General features: G+C 36.8%; 1 protein-coding gene across 3 annotated transcripts in view; it reads right to left on the reverse strand.

The window, feature by feature from the left end:
• The window catches only part of EML4 (EMAP like 4), a 154,763-nt gene that overhangs the window by 113,830 nt on the left and 13,177 nt on the right, over positions 1–27,756 (reverse strand). Inside the window, exon 1 of one of the 3 annotated variants that reach the window (XM_033419193.2) lies at positions 11,414–11,447. The exons of the other annotated variants lie outside the window; for them this stretch is intronic. Coding sequence (XP_033275084.1) covers positions 11,414–11,432 — 19 coding nt within the window. The 5' untranslated portion in view covers positions 11,433–11,447. Of the gene's footprint in view, positions 1–11,413; positions 11,448–27,756 lie in introns of those variants that run through there. 3 annotated transcript variants of the gene reach the window in all.

Genomic DNA, 27,756 nt, shown 5'->3' on the forward strand with positions numbered 1-27,756 from the left:
AGAATTCAATTTGTTTGAATATCTCTAATTAGCTAATTATGCTCAAGCTGGGAGAAAATTTTGAAACCACCACTTATGAAAGTGTACATTAGCAAGTGGTAGTTAACTGGTTACTGCTTCTCAGGGTTCACAGAGGAGTTCCACAACAGGAATAAAATTCACTGAAAATATACATATCTAGTCCTTATACTCTGACACCAAAGATTTCTAATATGCTTAAACTTGAAGGTAGACTTTAAGTAGGAAATTTACTCAGCCTAACTGAGAATACTGGTAAAAATGAAAATTTCTTAATTGACAAAAATGGTCCATCAAAGTTGAAAGTATAATTTTTTTCTAACTTCCTTATTTCCTCCTGATGCAGTTACAAAGTCAATCAGAACTGAAGTTCATCTTTGTTCCTTCTAACTTCTGTTTCTCTGCCATTTCATCATTTTCAACCCTTAAGGTTGTGCAAGTCAGAAGGGTGGGATAAACTTTGTATATAACCGATTTCACACAATAAGTAGTAATAGTTCATTGGGTTCAATAGCTTTTCTCAATTGGAAAGCAACTTAATTGTCCAAAAGTGGCAGGGTTAATAACGATGATCTAGCCAATGAAATATCAAGCACTCATTAATTATCAGGCTATAATACAATAATCTAAAAACTTCCCATATTTTTAAAAAAAGATTTAAAAACTACATATTGCTCACCCTTGAACAGCATGGATCCACTTATACCCGGATTTTTTCCAACAGATACCTACTACAGTAATACACAGTCCAATGTTGGTGTAATCTGTGTATGCGGAACCCAGATACAGAGGAACCAAAGATACAGAGGGCCGACTGTAAAGTTATCAACAGATTTTCGATTCCATGGAGGGTTGGTGTCCCTGATCCCCACGTTTTTCAAGGGTCTACTGTGCAACACACCAGAAATAACTATAAAAATACTAGAAATGGAAGAAGAACAGGAACACATTAATGAGAGTAGCTGTGCTTATGCTGGGATTGTGGGTAATTGTTTTTATAACTTAAAAAATGATTTCTTCTTTTCCCTCAAAGATCTTAGTGAGACTCTCAGGCTTAAGAGCTGTCAAAAACTAAACCATAGTTAGGCTGGATAAGCGATGAATAAGGCAGGCTGAAAAGTTCCTAATAGGTAAATTCTCAAAGAGAGAAGATATACCACTAGAGATTCTTTATATATTCTGACTATCCTCCAAGGTAAAAGGATCGAAGGAAAAAGTACCTTATATCTACATCTGAGTACCTGCATCTCTTGAAGTCATCAGAAAATAAGACAGGCTGATGATAGACACGTGATAAAACAAGTATAGCAAAATGTTAATTACAGAATCTAAATGGTGGTTATATGGATGTTCACTGTAAATTACTTCATCTTTTTGTACATTAAACAGTTTTCATAATAAAACAGAAAAAAATTATATGTGAGGTACATACATTTCTAGGGGAAAATATAAATTGCAGAGTACTCTGGAAGATTTTATAGGGAAATAAAAATATTAAGGTAGTTGGGCTATGGGATTTGAATACCATCCTGTTAAAAAAAAAAGTAAGTTTTCTATATATACTATGCAGAGTTATAGATCCTTAGATCCTGTAGTATAGCTAGTCTCCAACGGTGACAGCCCCAATAAACCATGCCTTCCAGTATTCATGCCCTTCCATAGTCCTCTTGGAATCTGGGATGGCCCTGTGACTTACTTTTTAACTAATAGAAGTTGCATAACTTTCAAGACTAGATATTAATAAGCCTTGCATATTCTAAGACTGGTTTCTTTCTTCAGGAGTACTGAGCTGCCGTTTAAGAAGTCTAACTAGTCTGAGACACCATGCCAGAGAGGCCACATATACGTACTCAGTTTGACAGTTTCATCTAAGCCCAGCCTGCCAGCCATTCAGACGTGTACCAGACATGAAACTGTCTGACCTTCTAGTCAAATATCACCAAGTGACCTTAATGTAGAACTGCCTAGTTAAGCTCTGCCCAAATTTCTGACCCACAATAATATGATATATAATAACATAATTGTTGTTTTAAGCTAAGTTGTTTTTTTTTTTTAATTTTATTTATTTATTTTTGGCTGTGTTGGGTCTTTGTTGCTGCGCATGGGCTTTCTCTAGTTGAGGTGAGCGGGGTCTACTCCTTGTTGCAGTGCGCGGGCTTCTCATGGCGGCAGCTTCTCTTGTTGCAGAGCATGGGCTCTAGGCACACGGGTTTCAGTAGTTATGGCACATGGGCTCAGCAGTTGTGGTGCCACTAGCTGTGGCGCACGGGCTCAGCTGCACAGCAGCATGTGGGATCCTCACAGACCAGGGCTGGAACCTGTCTCCCCTGCATTGGCAGGCAGACTCTTAACCACTGTGCCACCAGGGAACCCCTAAGCTGCCAAGTTTTGGGGTGCTTTTTAAAGACCAGAATACATAAATAAGGTACCTTACACAGTAAATATTTAGCCCAAATCCTTCATTTTTATAAAATGATCCATTCTCAATGTACTGAAAAATAAAAAAGAACCCTGTAATCTCTAGGCCAAGCAAGTGAGAATAAAAAAATAAGGAAAAGGGCTAGTTAGTTAGAAATATCACTGCCTAGCCTATTCAAATATAAACACCCCACTCACTGTCTAATAAAAACTCAGCTAAGCAACAAATAGCAGGCTATTTCTTAAACCATTAAATTTTTACATATTGGGTGATATGTACAGAAGAGCAAATGTGGTAGATGTAATTTTTGCTATTTAAGTTCATACTGAATCCACCAACTGACACTCAGTGATCTGAGACTCCCATAGAAATTGCTACCTTAATAAAGAGTTAATAGATGGGACCCTGTAGAGAACAAACAAGGGGGAAGCGGGGGGCACGGGCTGGGGGTGGGTGGTGGTGGGAGGAATTGGGAGATTGGGACTGACATATATACACCAATATGTATAAAATAGATTACTAATAAGAACCTGCTTATAAAAAAAAAAATAGATGGGACTTCCCTGGTGGCTCAGTAGTTAAGAATCCGCCTGCCAATGCAGGGGACACGGGTTTGATCCCTGGTCCGGGAAGATCACACATGTCGCAGAGCAACTAAGCCCATGCACCACAACTACTGAGCCTGCGCTCCAGAGCCCACGAGCCACAACTACTGAAGCCCATGTGCACAGAGAGCCCGTGCTTCACAAGAGAAGCCACTGCAATGAGAAGCCCGTGCACTGCAATGAAGAATAGCCCCCACTCACCATAGCTAGAAGAAAGTCTGCGCAGCAACGAAGACCCAACTCAACCAAAAATAAATAAAAAGTAAAAAAAAAAAAAGTTAATAGAGAATTGACTGCATCTGTAATGATAAAATGTCTTAAGCCTCTACCAGTGAAATTTGGTTTTCAGTGACTTGTTGAGAAAAATTTAGGGATCACAAACTCATATGTTATCCACCAATTAACACAATACTTGATACAGGCAATAAAACAAAGTTTATGACTATACATGTAATAGGTGCTTGACAAATGTTGATGGAATGAATATAAAAAGTCTACACATTCAGCTTATAAATTATAATTGTGTGAGAGAATCATAAGCTGATGCATCTAAATAACATAGTCATTAATACCCTTAATTTTATACTTGTTTTAAGAAAACACAAAAGTACCTTCTAAATAGTTATAAAATATGAATTAAAACTATAATTCTTATATCTGTCCTAGAAGTGAAAATTCAGAAGATATTAAATTACTGCCCTTATTAATCTTTTATTTCTTTAATATGTATGCTTCTAGAGTTTTTTCATGCTATTAAAATAATAATCAAACTATTCCTTTCTTCCAGTAAAGGCAGCAGAGCAAGATTCAAGTGGCTGCTAGGAAAAAGCAAAAAAGGGAGACATTAGGCTACTTTAAGTTGAAGAACCCATTCGCAACTTGAAGTCTCATTTAAACAGTATATAAAAGTATAAATTGGAAAGATTCAATCCCTGAAGATTAAAAAACTATCAGAAGTTCTTAACTTTAAGGTAGTTCAATTTATTTTTTTCCTTTATGATTAGTCCAACAGAGGACTGGATAAATCAATATATTTATACTAAGAACACTACATAGCAATGAAAATGAACAAGGCACTGTTATACACCTAAAAGTTATATAGTACTGTTAATCAACTATACCTCAATTTTAAACATAAATTTAAAAAAAGAAGGTGAACGAATGACAACTCTACTTATCTTACAAATATAATGCTGAGGGAAAGAAACCAGGCACAAGAAGCCATACTGAATGATTTCAAAACACAGCCAAAATTAATCTATGATGTTAGAAGTCAAGACAGCAGTTATCCTTTGACAGGGGAGGAAAAGGAGTGACTAGGAATTACCAAGGGGCTTCTGAGACTCTGGTAATGTTTTGTGATCCATGTTCTGTGTTATTATGATCTGTGTACTTTTTTTGTATGTATGCTATACTTTAATTAAAAGCTTACTTGGGTGGAGGGTGGGCAAAGCTACAAGATTTTAATCTTTTTACACCTGAAGCAGAGGTATTCCAACACTTTATTCTATTTTATTTATTTAGGCTGCACCAGGTCTTAGTGGTGGCACACGGGATCTTCGTTGTGGCGTGCAGGATCTTTAGTTGCGGCATGCGGGCTTCTTAGCTACAGCATGTGGACTCTTAGTTGCAGGATCTAGTTCCCCAACTAGGGGTCAAACCCGGGCCCCCTGCATTAGGAGCACGGAGTCTTACCCACTGGACCACCAGGGAAGTCCCTCCAACACTTTATTCTTTTTTCTTATTTATTTATTTATTTCCAACACTTTATTCTTTTTTCTTATTTATTTATTTATGGCTGTATTGGGTCTTCGTTGCTGTGTGCGGGCTTTCTCTAGTTGTGGCAAGCGGGGGCTACTCTTTGTGGCGGTGTGTGGGCTTCTCATTGCAGTGGCTTCTCTTGTTGCAGAGCACGGGCTCTAGGTGCACAGGCTTCAGCAGTTGTGGCACAGGGGCTTAGCTGCTCCGCGGCATGTGGGATCTTCCTGGACTAGGGCTCATGTATCCATGTCCCCTGCACTGGCAGGTGGATTCTTAACCACTGCCACCAGGGAAGTTCCCAACATTTTAATCCTCTTTTTTCTTTTAAACATCTTTATTGGAGTATAATTGCTTTACAATGGTGTGTTAGTTTCTGCTTTATAACAAGGTGAATCAGCTATACACATACATATATCCCCATATCTCCTCCCTCTTGCGTCTCCCTCGCACCCTCCCTATCCCACCCCTCTAGGTGGTCACAAAGCACCGAGCTGATCTCCCTGTGTTATGTGGCTGCTTCCCACTAGCTATTTATTTTACATTTGGTAGTATATATAAGTCCATGCCACTCTCTCACTTCGTCCCAGCTTACCCTTCCCCCTCCCCGTGTCCTCAAGTCCATTCTCTACATCTGTGTCTTTATTCCTATCCTGCCCCTAGGTTCTTCATAACCTTTTTTTTTTTTTTAAGATTCCATGTATATGTGTTAGCATATGGTATTTGTTTTTCTCTTTCTGACTTACTTCACTCTGTATGACAGACTCTAGGTCCATCCATCTCACTACAAATAACTCAATTTCGTTTCTTTTTATGACTGAGTAATATTCCATTGTATATATGTGCCACATCTTTATCCATTCATCTTTCGATGGACACTTACGCTGCTTCCATGTGCTGGCTATTGTAAATAGAGCTGCAGTGAACATTGTGGTACAAGAATTATGGTTTTCTCAGGGTATATACCCAGTAGTGGGATTGCTGGGTCCTATGGTAGTTCTATTTTTAGTTTTTTAAGGAACCTCCATACTGTTCTCCATAGTGGCTGTATCAGTTTACATTCCCACCAACACTGCGAGATGGTTCCCTTTTCTCCACACCGTCTCCAGCATTTATTGTTTGTAGAGTTTTTGATGATGGCCATTCGGACTGGTGTGAGGTGATACCTCATTCCAACATTTTACCCTTGATACTTTACACTGTACGCTAATTTATCTGCAGAACCATGGTGTAAAACGATATAATTATTGAAGGTGGCTTGGAGATCACATAAGCCAAATGAGAATGCAGGAATTGACTTCCAAGTTGACATAACACAGAGCAGAACCAGGACTAGAACACAGGCCTCCAAACTCCTATTCCAGTGCTTGACACTATACAATAGTGTCAAATCCTCTTTCTCTAGTAGCTGCTTTTACAATATCTGCAGATATGCTTTCCTAATTCCCAAGTCCTGATCAATATACTGTGGTACAATGCTGCCCCAGAAGGAACACTGGAAAATGTTATGAAGATACAGAAATGCAAGAAAGGGATAATAATCTGCCTTACTATGGTACCAAATAACATACATACAGTAAATGTATCTGTCAGTGTCATGTCAATATATCTGTTAATTGGATAGAAAAAAGTTCTAATGAGAAGAAAACTAAGACAGAATTTTAGTAGTGACTTGTTGGGGAAGGGAAGCTTCTAAAAATGACCCCCCAAAATAGTCTCAAACATTTATAAGACATTCTGGGCTTCCCTGGTGGTGCAGCGGTTGAGAGTCCGCCTGCCGATACAGGGGACACGGGTTCGTGCCCCGGTCAGGGAAGATCCCACATGTCGCGGAGTGGCTGGGCCTGTGAGCCATGGCCGCTGGGTCTGCGCGTCCGGAGCCTGTGCTCCGCACGGGAGAGGCCACAGCAGTGAGAGGCCCGCGTACCGCAAAAAAAAAAAAAAAAAAAAAAAAAGAATCCACTTGCCAATGCAGGGGACACAAGTTCGAGCCCTTGTCCGGGAAGATCCCATGTGCTGCGGAGCAACTAAACCCGTGCACCACAACTACTGAGCCTGCGCTCTAGAGCCCGCGAGCCACAACTACTGAGCCCAGGCGCCTAGAGCCCGTGCTCCGCAAAAAGAGAAGCCAATGCAATGAGAAGCCTGTGCACAGCAACGAAGAGTAGACCCCGCTTAGCTGCAACTAGAGAAAGACCGTGCGCAGCAAGGAAGACTCAACGCAGCCAAAAATAAATTTAAAAAAAAAGAGTCATAAATTATGTTGCTACTATGTACCTTGATATGATGTGATGAGAATGGTACTTTATCTCTGTGGTCTTCATCCCCCAAAACCCATAACCCCAGTCTAATCATGAAGAATATCAGACAAATTCTAGTAGAGGGATATCCTACGCTGTACTCAACCAATACTCCTCAAAATTGTCAAGGTCATTAGAAACAAGGAAAATTTAAGAAACTGTCACAGCCAAGAAGAGCTAAACAGAAATGACAACTGGTGGGAACTTGTAACAGAAAAAGAACACCAGGTAAAAACTAAAGAAATCTGAATAAACTATGGACTTTGGTTAATGATAATGTATCAATATCGGTTTGTTAGTTGTAACAAATGTATCATACTAACGTAAGATGTTAGTAACAGAGGAAGTTTTGTGTGTGCATGCGTGTGTGTGTGTGCGTGCGTGCACATGTGTCTGCACGCAGGAGTTAATGTGGAAACTCTGTGCTATCAACTCAATTTTTCTGTAAATTTAAAACTGTTCTAAATAGTCTATTTAAAAAAAAAGGTCATGCCACATAAAATGATTAAGTAAAACAGTACCAGTTATAAGAGACTGGGAAAAATTATGAAGGTAGTACTCAGATGACTGAAGTTCAGAAAACACTTAGAAGGAAAGAAAGCCTTTTCAATCACAAGGTCCAATCAAGGCTCTACCACCTACTAGTTATACCACTTCCTTACCCATAAAATGGAAAGAAGAATATGAAGACATCATAAGACTGTTGTGAGGATTAAATCAGATCATGAATATCTGCTTTATAAGCTGTTAAAGCCCTGTAGATATGTTATTCAATGTACGAAGGAATATAACACATTCTCCCGGAAAAAAAGATGCATGTTGAGTGAAGTAAAGTTAAAATACTATTCTGCTTTGTGGTACTTGTGTATAAAACACACACACACACACACACACACACAAAGAAGGTAAAATATAAGTGTCTAAAAAAATTACTTCATGTTTTGAAATCGCATTTTTGGTTATGTGGAGCCTTGAGTTTCCAAATAACTGCTTTTAGTACTATGATAATATTAGTGATTATATTTTTTATTATTATAATTTCTCATTCTTTTTATAATCCGATTAAAAAAACATGCATCTGTAAGTACTTTAAAAAAAAAAAAAAAGTGTGACTAAACTCTAGTGCCCAGTGATGGATACTTACAGGGGATAAAAACCATATGGAAAAAATGAAGTGATTACTACAAAAGTCAGGACTGGTAGATAATTTTGGACAGAAGACACTGTGATTGGAAGGGGCATATGTAGGAGCTTCTGGAGTGGCTGACAAAGGTCTATTTCTTCTTCTGAATTGTGGTTACAAGGGTGTTCACTTCACAGTATTGTAGTTTACTAAGCTATACATTTGTGTGGCTTTCTGTACCTGTTTTAGTTTTACAATAAAAGGTAAAAAAGAGAAAGGAAATAGGCTTCCAAAAATATATATTGTAAAACAACATTTAACCATTGCGAACACAAAATCTTAAATATAAGTCTATCTTAGTTATTTGATTATAAACATATATACAAAATCGGTACCTTAAAAAATTCTAGTTCTAAATGATGTGAGGCAAAACTGCTTCAGCTTCAAAGCAGGTATGAGAATGGAAGTTCACCTCAAAATCTGAATACTTATGAGCGTAACAAATATTCTTAAACAAATCACTAACCTCTCTACTCAAAAGATAAAAATAAGACTTCTCTTCCAGGGTAAGTGGGAAGAACAAGTGGAATAAATACACAAATGGGGTTGAAAACCAGCGTGGTAGACAATGTAATTTGTATCTGTCCAGTGAAGAAGAAGAGATGAGACAAAAATCTGAGTGGCCATCACAAAGCAGGATCTCAAATACTCATTCACGTCTGATTCCAGGAGGTGTCAATACTATAAGCATGCTCATCTCCAAATACTACCATTTTCAGAGGACTCTCCATTACAAACCTGTATTGCAACATTTAAGTTAGGGGAAGAAGTCCTACAAATATAACTGCATATCAAATATGACTGTCTAAAATATAGAACAATCAGGAAATTAATGACTCATCAGGAAAGCAAAGGTGAATTAACATTTTATTTTATGCCAAATTCACAGAGAAGTCATTTATTTTTCCACTCCAACCAACCAGAACTGAGCCAAGAACCAGGAAGTAACCAAAAAAAGGAGCCTAAAACAGTTAAAACTGAAACCATGAAGTTAAAATACTAAGTTTGAAAACCACTTCATTTATTTTCAGGAAGGTTCCTCTGGCCCTCATAATTTACGTCTTAACTAAGCTCATTAAAACTGTGTACAAACCAAAGTAATCTGGTTTTCCAATTCACAGCAAATGAAAAGCAGTAAATTAAAAAGTGTTTCAGGTGAAGCTGCTAAGGTAAGCAAGAACAGCTCACCAATAAGAACACAACTATTTTTAAAAAGACACAAGAAATCAAAGGCCTACAGTCCAAGATCATTCAGTGCAGAGGCAAACCACCTTAAGACATTTTCAATCACTCTTGAGGTATTAGTTGTATTTTTTAAATTATTTATGTGAAAATTAGTTATACCTGATATTATTATATTACCATATATTTGGAGACTATATATATATACACATATATTTAGTTATACACATATTTATTAAAATTTTGGTTATGTTTGAAAATCACTTATGTAAAACTAAATGATAATACCAGATAGAGGTGCTGTATATCCAATACAAAAATGACTTCGTTTTAGAATGTAATCAATAATCATGTTGACATCTTTTAATAGTATTTTTATAGAAATATATTGAAAATAACAAGTTACATAACTCATGTGTATTGACGATTTATTCAGTCCTCCACGCACTGTCTCATTTAATCTTCACAAATCCAGAAATATTAGACAGAGCCATATGAAACTGTCAATATGCAACTGTTTTTTTGACCTACAAGAAGTATTTAAATTATCTGCATATTACAGACGTAGAAATTAAGCAAAGAGAGGTTAAGCTAAAGGTTACATAACCAATCACTGGAGGTCCAGAATTTGAACTCAAGCTTGTTTTGTTTTGTTTTTTAAATTCCTGGAGATTTAGCTTATAGTCTGTTTTTTTTCAGTCCTCTTAATGACTCTGGAAGCCATTTAGTACCACTTAATAAATTCCTTTCTGCTCAAACTAGCTAGAGAAGACTCTGGGTTTTTGCAACTGAATGTGACAGATACATAATGGTTCTAATTATTTTTCCCAAATATAATTCATTAATGAATCCATCCTCTTCCCCACTAATCTGAAATGTAACCTTCATCATATGCCAAATACTTTATATGTTTGAGTCTGTTTTCAAAATATTTTTCCTATTTATTCGACTACCAACACCACACTTTTTTGATTACTACAGCTTTACAGTAATCTTTAGAATGTGTTTGGATAAATGCCCAGGCCTCTCTTGATCGCTGTGCTATTCAAATTCACTAGTGACTATTAAAATTCACTGTGATGATTCAAATTTTATTATTTACCAAATTAAACAGAAGTTGGTATCCCTCAAGTTAATGTAGGTAATGCCCTCAACTATTTCTTATATTAACTAGCTCCACTGTAGGAGAGCACTTAGGTCCTGTTAAGCAAAAAAAGAACCACTTTAACCAAGTGCTCAAAGAAAACATCACAAATAACAGAAAAAACATCTATCACGTGCCCCTTATATGATGCACTCTAAGGACACAACATCACTTATAGAGTATACATATGCCAAAAACGCATATTCTAAATCTAATCATGATGAAACATAAGACAAACCCAAATTGAGAGACATCCTACAAAATAAATGGCTGGTAATCTTCAAAAATGTTTATCTCATTAAAAAAAAAAAAAGACTGAGGAATGGTTCAGTCCCAGATTAAAGAAAGCAAGAAGACTAAAGAAACAAAAACTAAATGCAATGCATGATCCTGGACTAGAACAGAGGGGAAAAAAAATGCTACATGGAACAAATCAGTGAAATATAAATAATGTCTACAGATTTAAAACTAGTATTGTACAAATGTTTATTTCCTGATTTTGATCACTGTACTATGGTTGTATAATGCCCTTACTCTTAGGAAATGTACACTGTGATATTTAGGGATAAAGGGGCATAATATTTGCAACTTATTCTCAAATGGCTCAGTAGGAAAAAAATGTATGTAGAGAAAGAACAATAAAGCATACACAACAAAATGCTAGTAATTTTGGATCGGAGTGAAGAACATTCATTTGTTTGAACTATTCTTGTAACTTTTCCATATATTTGAAACTATTTCAAAATAAAAGTTAAAGAAGAAAAAGAAAGGAGAAATAATACACTTTAGAAAAAAATTTCATACCCACAAACATGGAATTCATGAAGTTTTTACTTTCCTCCCAAGGTCTGAAATACATCAAAACAAGTACAAGATATGGTCTCTGTTCTCAAGGAGTTTTCCATCTGGCTGGGATGACAAAGCAAATACATAATATTTTTATAAGAAGTGTCACAAAGCAGTAACTGTCAAATGTGTGAGAGAAGCAGTAAGTGCTAGAAATTTAGAGGAAAAAAAGATCACGATGGATAAAGTTGTCCTACTGAAAGAAAAGAGACTGGATTCAGGTCCTGAAGTTTAAGCAAAACCTGGCTAGGCAGAAAAAAGAAGAAAATTCCAGAGAGAATATTTGTGGACAAATGAGTAACAGAGATTGACTACACAGTTTGTTAACACCAGAGAATGAAAATCAAGGCTGGAAAGAAAGGCTAGGGCCAAATTATGGAGCGCTTTGAATCCTACCCCAAAGAAAATTGGATATCATACTATATGTAATAGCCAACCACTAAATGGTTCTGACATAGTATTATTAATACAAGTAATTTCCCCATTTCTGTCTAGAATCTGACTGATTCAATCAACTTAACAATTCCTAAAAGAACCTTTCCTTTTGTACTAACAGATCTTTTGATTCCTCCACTTGAGTGCCTGCTGACACAGAATTTAGTATGACACGTATATTGAATCCTTATTGTGGGTTAGGCAGGCCAGGGAAGCTGGCTCAGCACCAACCATACAGTCATTATAAATGGCCACTTAACACCGTCGATACCTATAATTGTTATCGGTGAAACTGAAACTAATTTAATTTTTGTATATCTCTTTTCCTTGCCAAATATAAAATGGTAAACTTTTGCTGATAAACTTCACTATGTGTAGGGACAGATTTTTATCAGTGTCAACACTAAAAGTTTCATTAAGCATTTTAATTCAGAATCATATACCAGTGATCACATCTGGAAGTATTTTTTGTTGCACATAAACCAATCTTACACTAAATTCATTCTACAAGGTTAATAACAAATTGTAATCTAAGATGCCAATTTTGTAAACTCTGCACGAATCATCTTTTTTGAGAACCCTTCATTATATTTCCAACACCCCTTTTCCCTTAACAGAAGAATCAAATTACAAAAAGAAAAGGCCCAGAATCAAAATATTTTGATGGTTATAGAACAAACTGGCAATTTAATAGGAGTGACTAAGAGTTGAATATTTATGATTTCTAAAAGCATATGGTATGGTAATAAGAAATAAAATACTAAAGAGTTTCATAATCTTAGCATTTCGTGAATATCTGCTCAAACGAACATTTACCTAGATTCACTTCTAACTTGTAACTGTACCTAACAATATTAGTTTATTCTAAAGAACTGTTAAGAATTCTCCGTTTCTGTTATCCTTGGTAAGGTAAAGAACAATTACATCAAGCCATTCTGCAGAGGTCAACAACTACTGCCCACAAGCCAAATCTGATCCCACAACCTGCTTTCGTAGGACCAGCTAACCAAGAATGATTTTTCATATTTTTAAACACCTGAAAAATGAATTCAAAGAACAGTATTAAAGGACCCAAGAAAATTACATGACATTCAGTGACTATAAGTAAAGTTTTATCACAGTCTCACCCATTTAAGTAAAGTTTTATCACAGTCCTACCCAAAAGTTAGATATTCCTTTAGGTATTCAGAATTGTTGTGATGTTTAGAGCCAAACTGCTGAACTTGAGGATTATTGTCTCTACAAAGAAAGTTTTTGAGTCTGAGTTAGTGCCATAATTTCTGAAACTATCTCTCTTTTTTTAATTTATTTTTTAAAATTTATTTTTGGCTGTGTTGGGTCTTCGTTGTGGTGCACGGGCTTCTCATTGCAGTGGCTTCTCTTGCTGCAGAGCACAGGCTCTAGGCGCGTGGGCTTCAGTAGTTGTGGCACACAAGCTCAGCAGTTGTGGCTCACGGGCTCTAGAGCACAGGGTCAGTAGTTGTGGCGCATGGGCTTAGTTGCTCTGCGGCATGTGGGATCTTCCCGGACTAGGGCTCGAACCCGTGTCCCCTGCATTGGCAGGCGGATTCTTAATCCCTGGGCCACCAGGCAAGTCCCCCTGAAACTATCTTTTCAACTAGAGAGGGTTCAAGCAAAAGACAGCTTTTGATCCCAATGACCAGCAAATAAGAACTCAATATATATATTTGTTAAATGAACTAATTTGCTTGACAACCACAAATTAATATTTATCCACATAAGCATTTACACTGAATTCACAAAAGATTGCTGTCTGTAGCCATATGTATATATAGCAAAGGTCATTAAGTAATTACCACTGAAATTCTTACTTCCTTACTCATATGTACAGAGCACTGGTATTTCTATTCTAAATCTTAGCAACCTTATTTAAGCAACCATTGTTCATCTCATTAAGGAATGATACCATACAAAATTGTTTTCAGATACTGGCATAAATGATGTGCCATGTATCATATCACCATCTCATGGCAAATGGTCTCCTTCCATGCTTCCACAATAACACATAAATCACTTTTGTTTCCCTAACACATTCACCATCTGACTAGTAAATGACAGACCTCAAATTTCTGTAAAGCTTGGTTCCTTCTCTTTCCTACCCATCCTCTCTCCTGATAGGTCGCCTTCCTTTCCAAAGCTTTTCATTATGTCGTTTGCAATGCTCCTTCTTTCATGAATAAACTTTCCTAGACCCTTTACAGAACCTCATTCCACCTATCTTTCTCTGTACCTCATACAATAGACCAGGAGATATCAGCATTTTCTTATCTTCTTCCTATTGTGGCACATAGATGATTACTCCAAAAGTCTACTTTCTCCCGAATTTGTAATTAGGCTCTACTTAAACTTCATCATTATCATCAACCAACTTCCCAGTCACTCCCCAACTTAACAGAGAAGTTTTAATGCCTGTCTCACTACCTCACTTGTCTTTTCAGATATCATCAACCTGTTGACTTCCAAATCCATGTGAACATCCTAGCTGCTCTCCTCCTTAAGGAGTGAGGAGATATCCAACTACACTGGTCTTTACCTCCAATACTCAACTGAACAATCTACCTCTATGACCACTCTAGACCTTATCACCCAGAACAATTATTCACCTGAAATCTTAAAATTCATGGCTTTGACCTATAACCACCAGTTCTTATCCTTATCCTGCAGCTCTTTCACACTTTTCACCCCCATCACACTTTACTCTAGCTTCATGGAAACTTCTGGTGTTACGCTCCTCCATTTTCTCCCTATCAGCCTTGTTCTGGCTTCACTTCTTTCCCTATCCCGCCTAGACATCCAAGATATAGCCTTTCAATCACTCTCACTACAATACCTTTAATTTTTTGGTCCCTGCTTCTTCTCACACCATTCTCCTTCTTTCTCAAATTTTGTCCCCCACGTTTACCAGAGTACTGCGTGGGGGTGGGGAGGAAGATACACAACACAGAGGACACCACAAAATCCATGGCCATCAAAACTCATCTGAGTCTCTCTACATTTCTCAAGTAAACTCCACTCCCATTAGCCTCAGTAACTACCTCAAATTCTTACAACTCTCTTCCAGCTTTCAACTCCGCCATTTCTACCTCATACGTACTCTCTGAAAGTGTCCTTACCTCTTCTTTTAAAGAGAAAAGAGCAGACCGCAGGTAGAAATACCCCTCCCCAAATTAGTATCCTTACCTCCTTTTCTCTCAACTCAGTGAAACAGCTGTCTCTTTGGTTAAAAACTAATCCTTCCCCTAGTGCTCCGTAGTACATCCCCTACTATTATCTGTGGAAAGCTTATGTCCATCATACATGGCCCCCTTCCCTCACATCTGACCAATCTACTGGTCATTTGCCCTCAGCATATAAATATAGTCACATCTTCATCAACTCTAATCTCTATGATTTCAAAACTCTCAATTATAATAACGAAAATAAAATATTTTATCTAAATGTAGTCAAAAGTATGATGTGAAGTATGATCAATATTTAAACAATCATCAAACACATACCTGTTTGCCATGAAAAAGGAATAACTAATCCTATACCATTTGGTTAATGAAATACTAGGCTCTACAGAGAATTCAGTTATTGACAAATAATTAACTTTAGTTAACACCTGGTACAATAAAGATTAGAGAAAAAAATCTCCGATGACCTGATTCTCCATTTCCGTCCAGGCTTCCTGTAGTAAATATGTAATGTTGCAATAAAGCTCCTTGAAAAATGAGTCATCTTCAACCAAACATAATCAACAAGATAATGATTAGCCAAAGGCTGGCACAAATCCTACCAGAGTAATATAATTCAAATTCAGCCTCTTAAAAGATAACTCATGTTTAATGCTGGTATCTCAAAAATGTAAACCAATGATTGGGTCTATGTAATGTGTCTATATATTGACACAAGTACATGTAGAACTACATTTAAAATTTTCCTGTGTCTTAAATTTTTTATAATAATTATCATTTACCCACAAAACCTAACAACAAATGGACTTTACAATGTCATGTCTCTATTTTCTACTCTATACAAAACTCTGGAAAATTATTACCTAATGTTCACTAGAATTAATGTATTTCTGCTTATTTAGTAAGACACAAAAACTGAGCATGCCACATTAGGCACTATATTAATACGCATACTACATGCTTTAAAAATGTAATAAAAAAAAAAAATGTAATCATGTACTGTCTTTCACACAAAATCAAATTAGTGAATTATCATTAGGGGATATGCTCTAATGTTTTATTTGGTAGCACAATGGAGTTAGGCTATATCCTCTTACTTCAGAACAATACAAGTCTACCAAATGGCTAAAGCAGATTAGAAATATATCTATGGCCACAAAACAAGGCCAAGTTAACTGGGTCCTGAAGGAATGAACCTGTAATACTAAACTTGGAAGCACAGTTGCTATAACCAATGAGCTAGCTATGTAACTGCTTCAAGAATTATTTTATAATGTAATATTCAAGCCTAATAGGAAAGTAAAGCAAGGTCTTTAACAAACAGTGTTGTTTGTTATTGAGCATAAGGAAAAAATTATCTTTATCCCTTATCTCATACCACATACAGAAATTAATTTGAATTATAATTAATTTGAAGTATAATTGTCACTTATCTAAAAGTAAAAGCACTAGTCATAGGGAACAAATGACAAATTAGACTTCAACAAAAGTTCTAAAATTCCTACTCATCAAAAGACGCCATTAAGGGCTTCCTTGGTGGCGCAGTGGTTGAGAGTCTGCCTGCTAGTGCGGGGGACACGGGTTCGAGCCCTGGTCTGGGAGGATCCCACATGCCGCGCAGCGACTGGGCCCGTGAGCCACAAATGCTGAGCCTGCGCGTCTGGAGCCTGTGCTCCGCAACAAGAGAGGCCGCGATAGTGAGAGGCCCGCGCACCGCGATGAAGAGTGGCCCCCACTTGCCACAACTAGAAAAAGCCCTCACACAGAAACGAAGACCCAACACAGCAAAAATAATTAATAAACTCCTACCCCCAACATCTTAAAAAAAAAAATAGACACCATTAAGAAAATAACCACACAAGCCACAGTGTGGAGGGACTTGTATTCAGAGTACATAAGTACAACAAATCCACAATAAAAGTATAAATAATCAAACAGAAAGCATATGAAGTGAAAAATAAAATAACTGAAATATATACAATTTTGTCAATCTTATTTTAAAAGACTTGATTTTCTTCAACAAATACTGCAGGATATTCTAATTTTTAAATAAACCCTTGGCCTTTCTCACCTTCTGAGACGGCCCAAACTCTGTGGAGTGTGTTTCTCTCTAAATAAACCCACTTCTTACCTATCACTTTGTCTCTCACTGAATTCTTTCTGCGATGAGACATCAAGAACCTGAGCTTCATTAAATCCTGAAACCAGAAGTAAAACCCTCCAACAAATGGAAGACTCGATGAAGCATTCTTCATTCCAGAGAGGTCACCATTTCATAACCTGGAGAACCACAGAAGCTCATCCAGAGACCACCTGAGGCCAGATTAAAGGAATGCAGGCCCTGAACACACCCTGATCCTTATCAGCAACCCTGCCCTTGAACCATTGCTATAAAACTCCTCATCAAATCCGCCCCGCCCCTGCCCCCCCCCCCCCCCCCCCGCCCTGGCTTGGGACACACAGTTTTGAGGGTACTAGCCCACATGTCCCCATTTGCCTGGCAAAGCAATAAAGCTGTTCTTTTCTACTTCACCCCAAAACAAATAAATAAATAAACCCTTAACATTAGAAGTGAAAAGTTTATGGTAACCATCTCTTTATATGTATTTTATGTACAGGCTATAAAAAATAATATATTACAAATATGATTTAAAATAAGCAAAACATGAATTGCCCTAAAAATGATAAAAGGGAAATCTTACAACCAACTGACAATAAAGTAATATCAGCACATTTAAAAATAAGAATGTATATAACTCTTAAAAATTAACAGAAATGAAAAAATTAAAACAAAGTATATAAAAATGTCCCTTTAAGAAATCTGAGATGAAAACAGCCAAAACTTAAATGAAGTTAAATCGTTTTAGTCCTCATTACAGCATTAGATTGGGTTTGGCCCTAAGAAATAAAACCTCGACAGTAATTTCTTTCCTAAGAAATTTTTCCACTGTCCGTCTAAACAATTATACAACAGACATAACTCTAAATGATTTTCCTCTTTTAATTCTTCATCCTCAAACCACCTTTTATTAATTTTTCCTTCAGTAGAATGAACTGTCCGCACACTATGCAGCATTTACTATGAAGCATGCTGTGATGTAGCTAAAGACCAATGTTTAGCTAATGGATCCAACCAGCCGAAACATGTCAATTTCCACAGCCTCCCAGCCATATCTCTCTACAATCTCAGATCCCGCAAAACAATTTTACTACTGTTGGGCTTCACCTATCACTCCTCTACAGTAGCAAAACCCTGAACGCTTTGTACAGATGTATCAAGAATCTCGGGTTCTCTAGATAACGACTGGAGAAAACTGAAAGTGAGAGTGGAATCAATTACTCTGAAAACTCTAAGACAGCAGCAACTGTTTCGGGGGCTTTTGAATTCTAGGGTAAGCCAATTATTCTACCTAAATATACTCATATTTTAGTGCCTGAAGTTTCCAAATGATCCTCACTTATTTCTTATCTATCCTTGTTGTTATGGAAGTGACAAGAGATTGGACCAAGATCTTTGCCATAAAAGTGTATTAGTATTTGAGGGACTGGAGTGGTCAGGAAACAATGGAAAGAGTACAAACTTTTTAAAAGAAAAGAGTAACTTTCACTGAGGTATAAGACCTAGAATCTTGAGAAAGAGACATTCAAAACTAGGGATTTTTAAAATTCAGTTTGAGATGGTGTTAATAATACATAAACAAGTAAGTAGCAATGAAAACTAGAATGTAGGAAAGAGAATTGAGTGTGATACAAACAAGTAAATGAAAAGAACACAAAGTTAAATCCGAAAATTAAACAATGATTGTAAATACACACGATTTTGGTATGGCTGTCCAAATCATAATTCCCCCAGGTGGCCATGTGTGTGCTACCCTTTAGACCTTCATTTGAGAAACTACTAAATCCCCCTCTTATTATTCTAAACATTGGTTCCAAAAGAGAACTGTTACTGTCCTACATGATGACATTGCCCTTCCGAAAAACATAATGCTTAGCAGTGGGATAAAAATTTGATGTAAGCAGGACCAAAGTCCTGTTCTTGGATTTTTCAAATTAGTGCTAAGGGAAGGAAACTTTGAGGATGCAGTTGCAGAGCTACTGGGGTGACCCCTGCTGCTGAATAAAGCTTACTTCAAAGAACAAAATCAATACACACAGAGAAGTGGAGGTAAGAGACAAAGAATTCCAATGATAATGCACATCCTTGCCCTCAATTATGTACATAATGTGCATTTTATGTTAAGCATGGTAAATATTTCCTACAGTTATTGCAAGAATTAAAAGAAATAATATAAAAGTACTTCATAAACTCTAGGTTTATCAAGGCTTATATTACTGTAATCACAAAACAAATGCATAAGACAAATCTGGTCTGCCAGTGGGTTTTGTATGGCCTGTGAGCTAAGAATAATTTTTACATGTTTAAATGTTTGCAAGAAAACTCAATACCAGGATATTTTGCTATATGTGAAAATTAATTGAAATTCATGTTTCAGTGTCCATCAATAAAGTTTTATTGGAACACAAGCACACCCAATTATTATATATTGTCTGTGGTTGCTTTCATGCTACAACAGAGTTGAGTAGCTGCCTTTATAGAAAGTTTGCCAGCTTCTATACAAGACTGTAAATACACACACACCAAAACACTTTAAATGACTGTTAGAAAGGTAAGAGCATAAATAATTTCATCTCGTCTCTATCTTCTCAGTCTGAGATGTGATATTACTTTCTATAAAAACCAAATTTTAAAAATAGAACTACCATATGACCCAGCAATCCCATTCCTAGGCAGAAATCCCATTCCTGGAGAAAACCATAATTCAAGAAGATACACTATTTACAATAGCCAGGACATGGAAGCAACCAAAATGTCCATCAACAGAGGAATGGATAAAGAAGATGTGGTATATATACACAATGGACTATTACTCAGCCATAAAAAGGAACGAACTAGTGCTATTTGCAGAGATGTGGACAGACCTAGAGACTGTCATCCAGAGTGAAGTAAGTCAGAAAGAGAAAAATGTCGTATAATATCACTTGTATGTGGAATCTAGAAAAATGGTACAGATGAACTTACTTGCAAAGCAGAAATAGAGACACAAATGTAGGGAACTAACTTACGGAAACCAAGGGGGGAAGGGGGGGGTGGGATGAATTGGGAGATTGGGATTGACATATATACACTACAATGTGTAAAATAGGTAACTAATGAGAACCTACTGTATAGCACAGGGAACTCTACTCAGTGCTCTGTGGTGACCTAACTGGGAAGGAAACCTAAAAAAGAGAGGCTATATGTATACATATAACTGATTCACTTTGCTGTACAGCAGAAACTAACACAACATTGTAAAGCAACTACACTCCAATAAAAATTAATTTAAAAAATTAAGTTAAAAAAATTTTTAAGTTAAAAGAATTTTTTAAGAGGGCTTTAACAGCTTCTATCTGATTTCCATTCCTCTACTGTGTAACTCTTCCAATGCATCTAAGTCTTCCCCACACCAAGTAAATAGCCCCACCAAGTTGATCAGGCTAAAACACTACTATTGGATAATCATGGGATCATGATTCATTCCTTTTCTTCATCCCTTACATCCATCCATCAGCACATCAATAGGCTCTCCAAAATACATTCCAAATGCTACCACTTCTTTCACCTCCACACAAACCCCAGCTGTCATCATCTTTTACCAGTACTCCTGCAAAAACCTCTTAACTATGATCTGAGGTTGTGGGGATTTTGGGGGAAAGAACTTAATGGAGTGGCAATGTAAGAGAATACTACAGATAACACACACACACTCAAATAGTCTAAAATTTAAGTTTTACTGTTCTTGTTCTCACTTTGGCAAGAATACCCTCATTTCTTAAAACAGTTCTTTTAGAAGGAATTTTTCAGCTTTCATTTAATGAAACGAAACTATAAATACCTATTCTGGTTGTAAAACACACCACCGGAGAAAAAAAATGAAGCCCAGTTTTAACTTCTTAATGTGTCTTGTGATGTTGGTTCTTCTATAGCTCTATACTTTAACTGAATTAAATTTACTGATTGAATTTTTCATAAAACACTCATTCTCCAACATTCAACATAAGAGAAGAGTAGCAAATGAAAGTAGTGTGGTATAGTGGAAAGCATACTGGATTTTTGAAGGCATAACATTTGGGCTTTAGTTCTTCCTTCATTACACTACTTGTATGATCTTAAACTATTAATTGTATGATCTCAAACTAACACAACACTGTAAAGCAACTATACTCCAATAAAAATTAATTTTAAAAATTTAAATATTATAGCTTCCTCATTTATGAAATATGGATATTAATGTCTGCTCTAACTCCTAAAATTGTTAGTGAATCAAGAGATCATATTCCTGAAAGTAATTTTAAAAGGTAAACGCTAAAGTATGAATATAAAATGTTAACAACAATCATTGAATTAATGTGATTTTCTGTCAGTCTACAAAGTTTTAAAGTTAAATTTATTTCCTCTAGGGCTTACCTGGTGGCGCAGTGGTTGAGAATCTGCCTGTCAATGCAGGGGATACGGGTTCGAGCTCTGGTCTAGGAAGATCCCACATGCCAGGGAGCAACTAGGCCCGCTCGCCACAACTACTGAGCCTGCGCGTCTGGAGCCTGTGCTCCTCAACGAGAGGCCTGCGCACCGCGATGAAGAGTGGCCCCCGCTCGCCACGACTAGAGAAAGCCCTCACACAGAAACGAAGACCCAACATAGCCAAAAATAAATTAATTAATTAATAATAAAAAAGATTTATTTCCTCTAAATTATTTTTCAAATATAAAAAAACTTATCTGAAGTCTTTACAGCTACAGTAATCAAGACAGTGTGGTATTTACTTAATGATAAACATAACAATCTATGGGACAGAATACAGAGTCCAAAATAGACTGACACATATGTAGTCTATTGATTTTCGGCAAAGGTGCCAAGGCAATTTAAAGGAAAAGGGCTAATCTTTTCAACAAATGTTGCTGGAACAAAGGGATATCAATGTGCAAATAAATGAACCTTGATTCTTACCTTATACTATATGTAAAAATTAACTCTAAAAGGATCACAGACCTAAAAATAAAAGCAAAAACTATAAACTTCTAGAAGAAAATAACAGGAGAGAAATTGTGACATAATAAGAAATATATATATATATTCGATTTCTGTCCCCATTTCCTGGCATAGAACTTCTAAAACCCTTGGAATTTTCTGAGTAATAGGGGTGAGAGGAGCCCCTTTCAACCATACCTGAGTTTATGCTAAAGAGGTGACTTTTGGAGGGTGGGGGCTGGTTACCAGAGGAACCAACCCTGTGATTAGAGGGTTGGAACTTTCAGTCCTACCCCTCAACCTCTAGGGAGGGGAGAGGGACTGGAGACTGAGCTCAACCACACTGGCCAATGATTCAATCAATCATGCCTATGTACTGGAGCCTCCAAGAGAACCCTAAATGATGGGCTTTAGAGAGCTTCCAGATTGATGAACATATCAAGGTGCTGGGAGGGTGACACGCCCAGAGAGGGCATGGAAGCTCCACACCCCTTCCTAAGTACCTTGTCCAATGCATCTCTTCCATTTGGGTATTTCTGCATTATATCCTTTATAATAAACCAGTAATAGTAAGTAAAGTGTTTTCCTGAGTTCTGTGAACTGTTATAGCATATTATTAAACCCAAGGAGGGGGCATGAAAATCTCGCATTTATAAGTGGTCAGTCAGAAGTACCTGAAGTCTGAACTTGTAATTGGCATCTGGAGCAGGGAGGCAGTCTTGAGGGACTGAACCCTTAACCTGCAGGATCTGCACTAATTCCAGGTAGTGTTAGAATTGCCTGGTGTGGAAAACCCACACATTTGGTGTCAGAAGTGTTGTGAGCAGAGAAAGAGTTTTCTTTCAGAATCTTTGTGACCTTGGGTTAGGTAGATTTCTTAAATGGGACACAAAATATACAATAAGAGAAAAAAATAATACATTGAACTTCATCTTAATAAATCGATAAACTGGATTTCATCAAAATAAAAAACTTTCAGGAACTTCCCTGGCAGTCCAGTGGTTAAGACTCCACGCTTCCAATGCAGGGGGCTTCGGTTCGATCCCTGGTCGTGGAACTAAGATCCCACATGCCCCACAGCATAATAAATAAATAAATAAATAAAAATTAACTTTTAAAAAACCCCAAACTTTCACTCTTCAAAGACACTGTTAAGTAAGTGAAAAGTTAAGCTGCAAATTGGAAGAAAATATCTGCAAAACACATAACTGATAAAGGACTTGCATCCATAGTATACAGAGAACTCTCAAAACCTAATAATAAGCCAAACAACCCACTTTTTAAAAAATGAGCACCGGATAGGCAAATGCATAGAGTCAGAAAGTAGACTAGTGGCTGCAGGGCTACAGGGAGACATGTATTCCAATGTTCACAGCAGCTGTATTCTTAATAGCCAAAAACTGGTAACAACTGAAATGCCCATCATCTGGTGAACTGATAAACTAATAGTGGTATATTTATACAATAAAATGTTATTCAGCAATAAAAAGGAACAAATTACTGAAACATGCAACACAGATGAATCTCAAAAGTATACTAAGTTAGGACTTCCCTGGTGGTGCAGTGGTTAAGAATCCGCCTGCCAATGTAGGGGACACGGGTTTGAGCCCTGGTCCAGGAAGATCCCACATGCCGCGGAGCAACTAAGCCCGTGCGCCACAACTACTGAGCCTGTGCTCTAGAGCCCGTGAGCCACAAGTACTGAGCCCGCGCACCTAGAGCATGTGCTCCACAACGAGAGCAGCCACCACAATGAGAAGCCCGCACACCACAACGAAGAGCAGCCCCCGCTCGCGCAACTAGAGAAAGCCCGCGCGCAGCAACAAAGACCTAACACAGCCAAAAATAATTAATAAATAATAATAAATAAATTTATTTTTAAAAAGTATACTAAGTTAAAAGCACAAAAGACCACAGATTATAAGATTCCAGTTATACGATATTATAGAAAAGACAAAATATAGGGATAGAAAGCAGATCAGTGGGGGTAGAGGGAAGGGACTGACTGCAAAGAGGTACAAGGGAACATCTTGGGGCAAAAGAGATGGTCTATATCTTGACTGTGGTAGTGGATACACAACTATACAAAATTTTCAAGACCCATTATACAATTGAAATTGGCATAGTTTATCGCAGGTAAACCATAGCTCAATAAAGCTGATTTTAAAAATTTGAATTCTCAAAACTACTCTGTAGTTCTACTCTTTTTCACTAAAATCAAGATATGATAATGAGGTGTTCGGTGATGTTTTAAAACAAATGACTGTGAGAATCTGCTATCAAGAATGCATTGTATTTGATAACAAAACTACCAAATTCCCAAAGGAACAGAATATACTCAGTTTTAAGGAAGTCCAATGAGGTTTGGCAAAAAAGCAGATTGGCTTATGCAGGGTTATACAAAATACCAGTGATGAGAGGAAGGAACAGGTTAATAAGCAGGAAAAGAAAACAATTCACAAAACCTTGCTCTAAAGATACTTTCTCATACAACTCTTAGGAACGTGTCATAATCTTACCTGTTGGTTTTCAAATTCCCTAATTTCCCCTAGAGTATTATGGCAACTGTCAATATATTATATATGTAATATATAATAAATAATGGCATAAGAAGAAACAAGGTAGCAATAAATGAGGCAAGAAAAGGGATACTGAGAGAATCCACATAACATTCCCCAAAAAGGGGTGAGACTGGTAAAGTAAAGTTGGAGCCAGGTGGCCCAAGCTAAGAGTTTATCTCACAGAAACTGAAAATGATAAAAACCTTTTAAGCTGGAGAGTGACAATAAAAATGCTGTATTGAAAGAATAATCCAGTGGCCATATGCAGGTTAAATGAGAGCAGGAAAGATCAAATGCGAAGACATTAATTTCTAGACATTAAAACATTGCCTAAAACTACCTGCCTAAAACTACATCAATGGTTTTCAAACTCCTGAAACAACTTTTTTGTTGTTGCTGTGACACAGTCACACCCCCGTGAGTCCCATCAAAAAAACATCTAACATTACCTTATAGGTGCTACTACTAAACAACTGTTCAGAGCACAGCAAGAGCCCAAACTGCTTTAAGTACCAAAGTAGGTGTTAAAGTCCGGAAAGAAAGAGGGCCAGAAGGTAAAAGAGGTGACCTCACCCTGGTCACACAACCCACTGTTTGCCTCTACCCTCACTACCACCCACGAACAGCTGTCTGGAGAGCTCCACAGCATCCTGGGAATTCTCCTTAGTAACTGAATAGGGATCCTGAATCCAGGTTGATAAACAGTGATCTATACTAATTAACCTGGAAGAAAAAAAGTTTTTATAGAAATATAATTAATTTTTTCCACAAGAAAAAAAAATACTAAAACTCAAGGAAATACATATCCAAACACATAAAAGTATTTTAGTAAACAATAAAGCCTTAAATATGAAAAAGGACAAATTAAGAATCTGAGAATGGACATCTAAGAAGTATATATACTATTCCAAAACCCTGTCATATGATCAGATACAGTGACTAAGATGTATGATGATAAAGTAGGCTTAGCACAGTTGTCAGTGTTTTACCTACCTGTTTTTGCATCCCGAAAATTACTTTTCTCTAAGCTTATATGACACAACCAAAGTCCACACAGGCTATATCACCATCTATTCTATGAAAAAAGGATGGTATATTTATAATCAACAATGCAGACATCAATGTTTATACAGGAGTCAATGTCTGAAGAGTGAATAATTTCATGAAAATTGCTTACTGTCTATCTCCCTTCATTATAATATATACTTTAGTAGGAATTTTTGTTTCTTTTCTTCACTGATATATTCCCAGTATGAAAACAATTCCTGGCATGTAGCACTTGCTGAATTATTAGATTTTCATACTGGCATCAATAGTTCATTTCAGTCACAAGAAGTCCGTCACTATAATCATCATCCTCATATGAAGGGTTGTAATAACAAGTTCAGTTTTATTCAATCTACTTAAAAGTTACCCTTGAGGGTATTTTTTTAAACTGAAATTAACAATTTTTTTGCCGTTTAGTTATTAGTTAATTTATGAAAAGTGTCTGACATAGTTCCTGAAATCACAGCGGAATAAAAGTTAGCGCCTTTGCTTTGCTACTCCCTTTCAAAAAGTTACCCATGTCCATAACCTGCCGCATCAATGATTATTTCCTAAAGCAAGTATATTGAAGACCATAGATTTAATCACAGGACTCATACTGCAACAAACACATAGAAAAATACCTTAGAAAAGTACCACTTGTATAGATAACAGAGAGAGGATAGAAGTTATTGAATTCATTGACTTAAATTAGGACGACACCAGGAGAGCACAGCTGACAATGGTCTCCGCACAGGTTGAAAACTGCAACAAAAGTGAGCACTGTTGGTAGTTTATCATTTTCTCAGGTGTATGGGAATAGGGAAAAAAAACTAAATGTCATTCCTTTAAGCCATTTTCAAGAGCTGGGAGGGCTACTGTGATCTGACTTCTATTTTTCTGCTTACACCCTAAACAAAGACATGCATTTGAAAAAACCATAAAAGGCTGGATGGTGGAGGTTTAAGACAGCCCTCCTTTGTTTCCAAAGCTTCCTATACTTCACCATCGCCATCCTTATTACTCTGTATTTTAAAAGCCAACATCATAAGCTCCATCAGGACTATGTTTATAGCTGGAAGAGTGCTGAGCACATACCAAGCGTTCAATAAATATTTCCCGAATAAATACTGCCTGAATCCCCCACAGAATTATAAGCTTCATGAGAGCAGGGATTTCGAGTGTCTCATACACCAATTTTCCACTGCACTTAGCACAGAGTATGATCCAAAGAAGCTAATCGAAAGCTATTTACTTAATGAATGTGTTTATGACCAGGAAACACACACAAAAATGTGACCTATATGAGACTCGAACCCATAACCTTAGCTCCATTATAGTATGCACTAATGAACCAAGATAAGGAATTTCACAGTGTGCAAGTTTCAGTGTGCATATAATCATTAAATCTCACCCACAAGCACTCACAAAAGTTTCAAGAAAATTAGTCAAATATTGATTACTTTCCCAGCCATTCTCTTTATTCTAAACTTTGTTCCCCAATACCTTATCTCAAATGACCCATAATAATAGATCCTAAAAATTAAGAAAATGTTGTTTGTGCCAAAAAACATATCTTCACTAAATAAAACTGGAGAGGATTAAAGAAATAAGATGAATGCCAAGAGGTACTCAAAGCAGTCAAAGAAAATCAAAGGCTATGCCCCAACTAAACTGAAAACAGGATATCCTTCAAATTAAAAAATAAAATAAAATAAAATTCCCACTCACTCATCAACAGAAGTCAGTTTTGACACTTTTCTGGAACAAATGGCTCAAAGAAAAATGCAAATTTTGTCATTTGCTCTAACGTGTCACTTAAAGATCAGCATAAGCAGTTGCTCGAGACCAACATACAAGAGTAAAAAATGATTTAAGGAAAAATGTCAGATATCAAAACTAAATAGCTTTGTTTTAAAACAGCAAGTCATCTCAACTTTAGGAACTCATCAATTTTGGAAAGTCTGAAGAAGTACATTCTCTGGAAAAAAGTTTTTAAATGAAAAGAAG

The sequence above is a fragment of the Orcinus orca genome, chromosome 13 (genome assembly GCF_937001465.1).
Source record: "Orcinus orca chromosome 13, mOrcOrc1.1, whole genome shotgun sequence".
NCBI classification, from domain to species: domain Eukaryota; kingdom Metazoa; phylum Chordata; class Mammalia; order Artiodactyla; family Delphinidae; genus Orcinus; species Orcinus orca.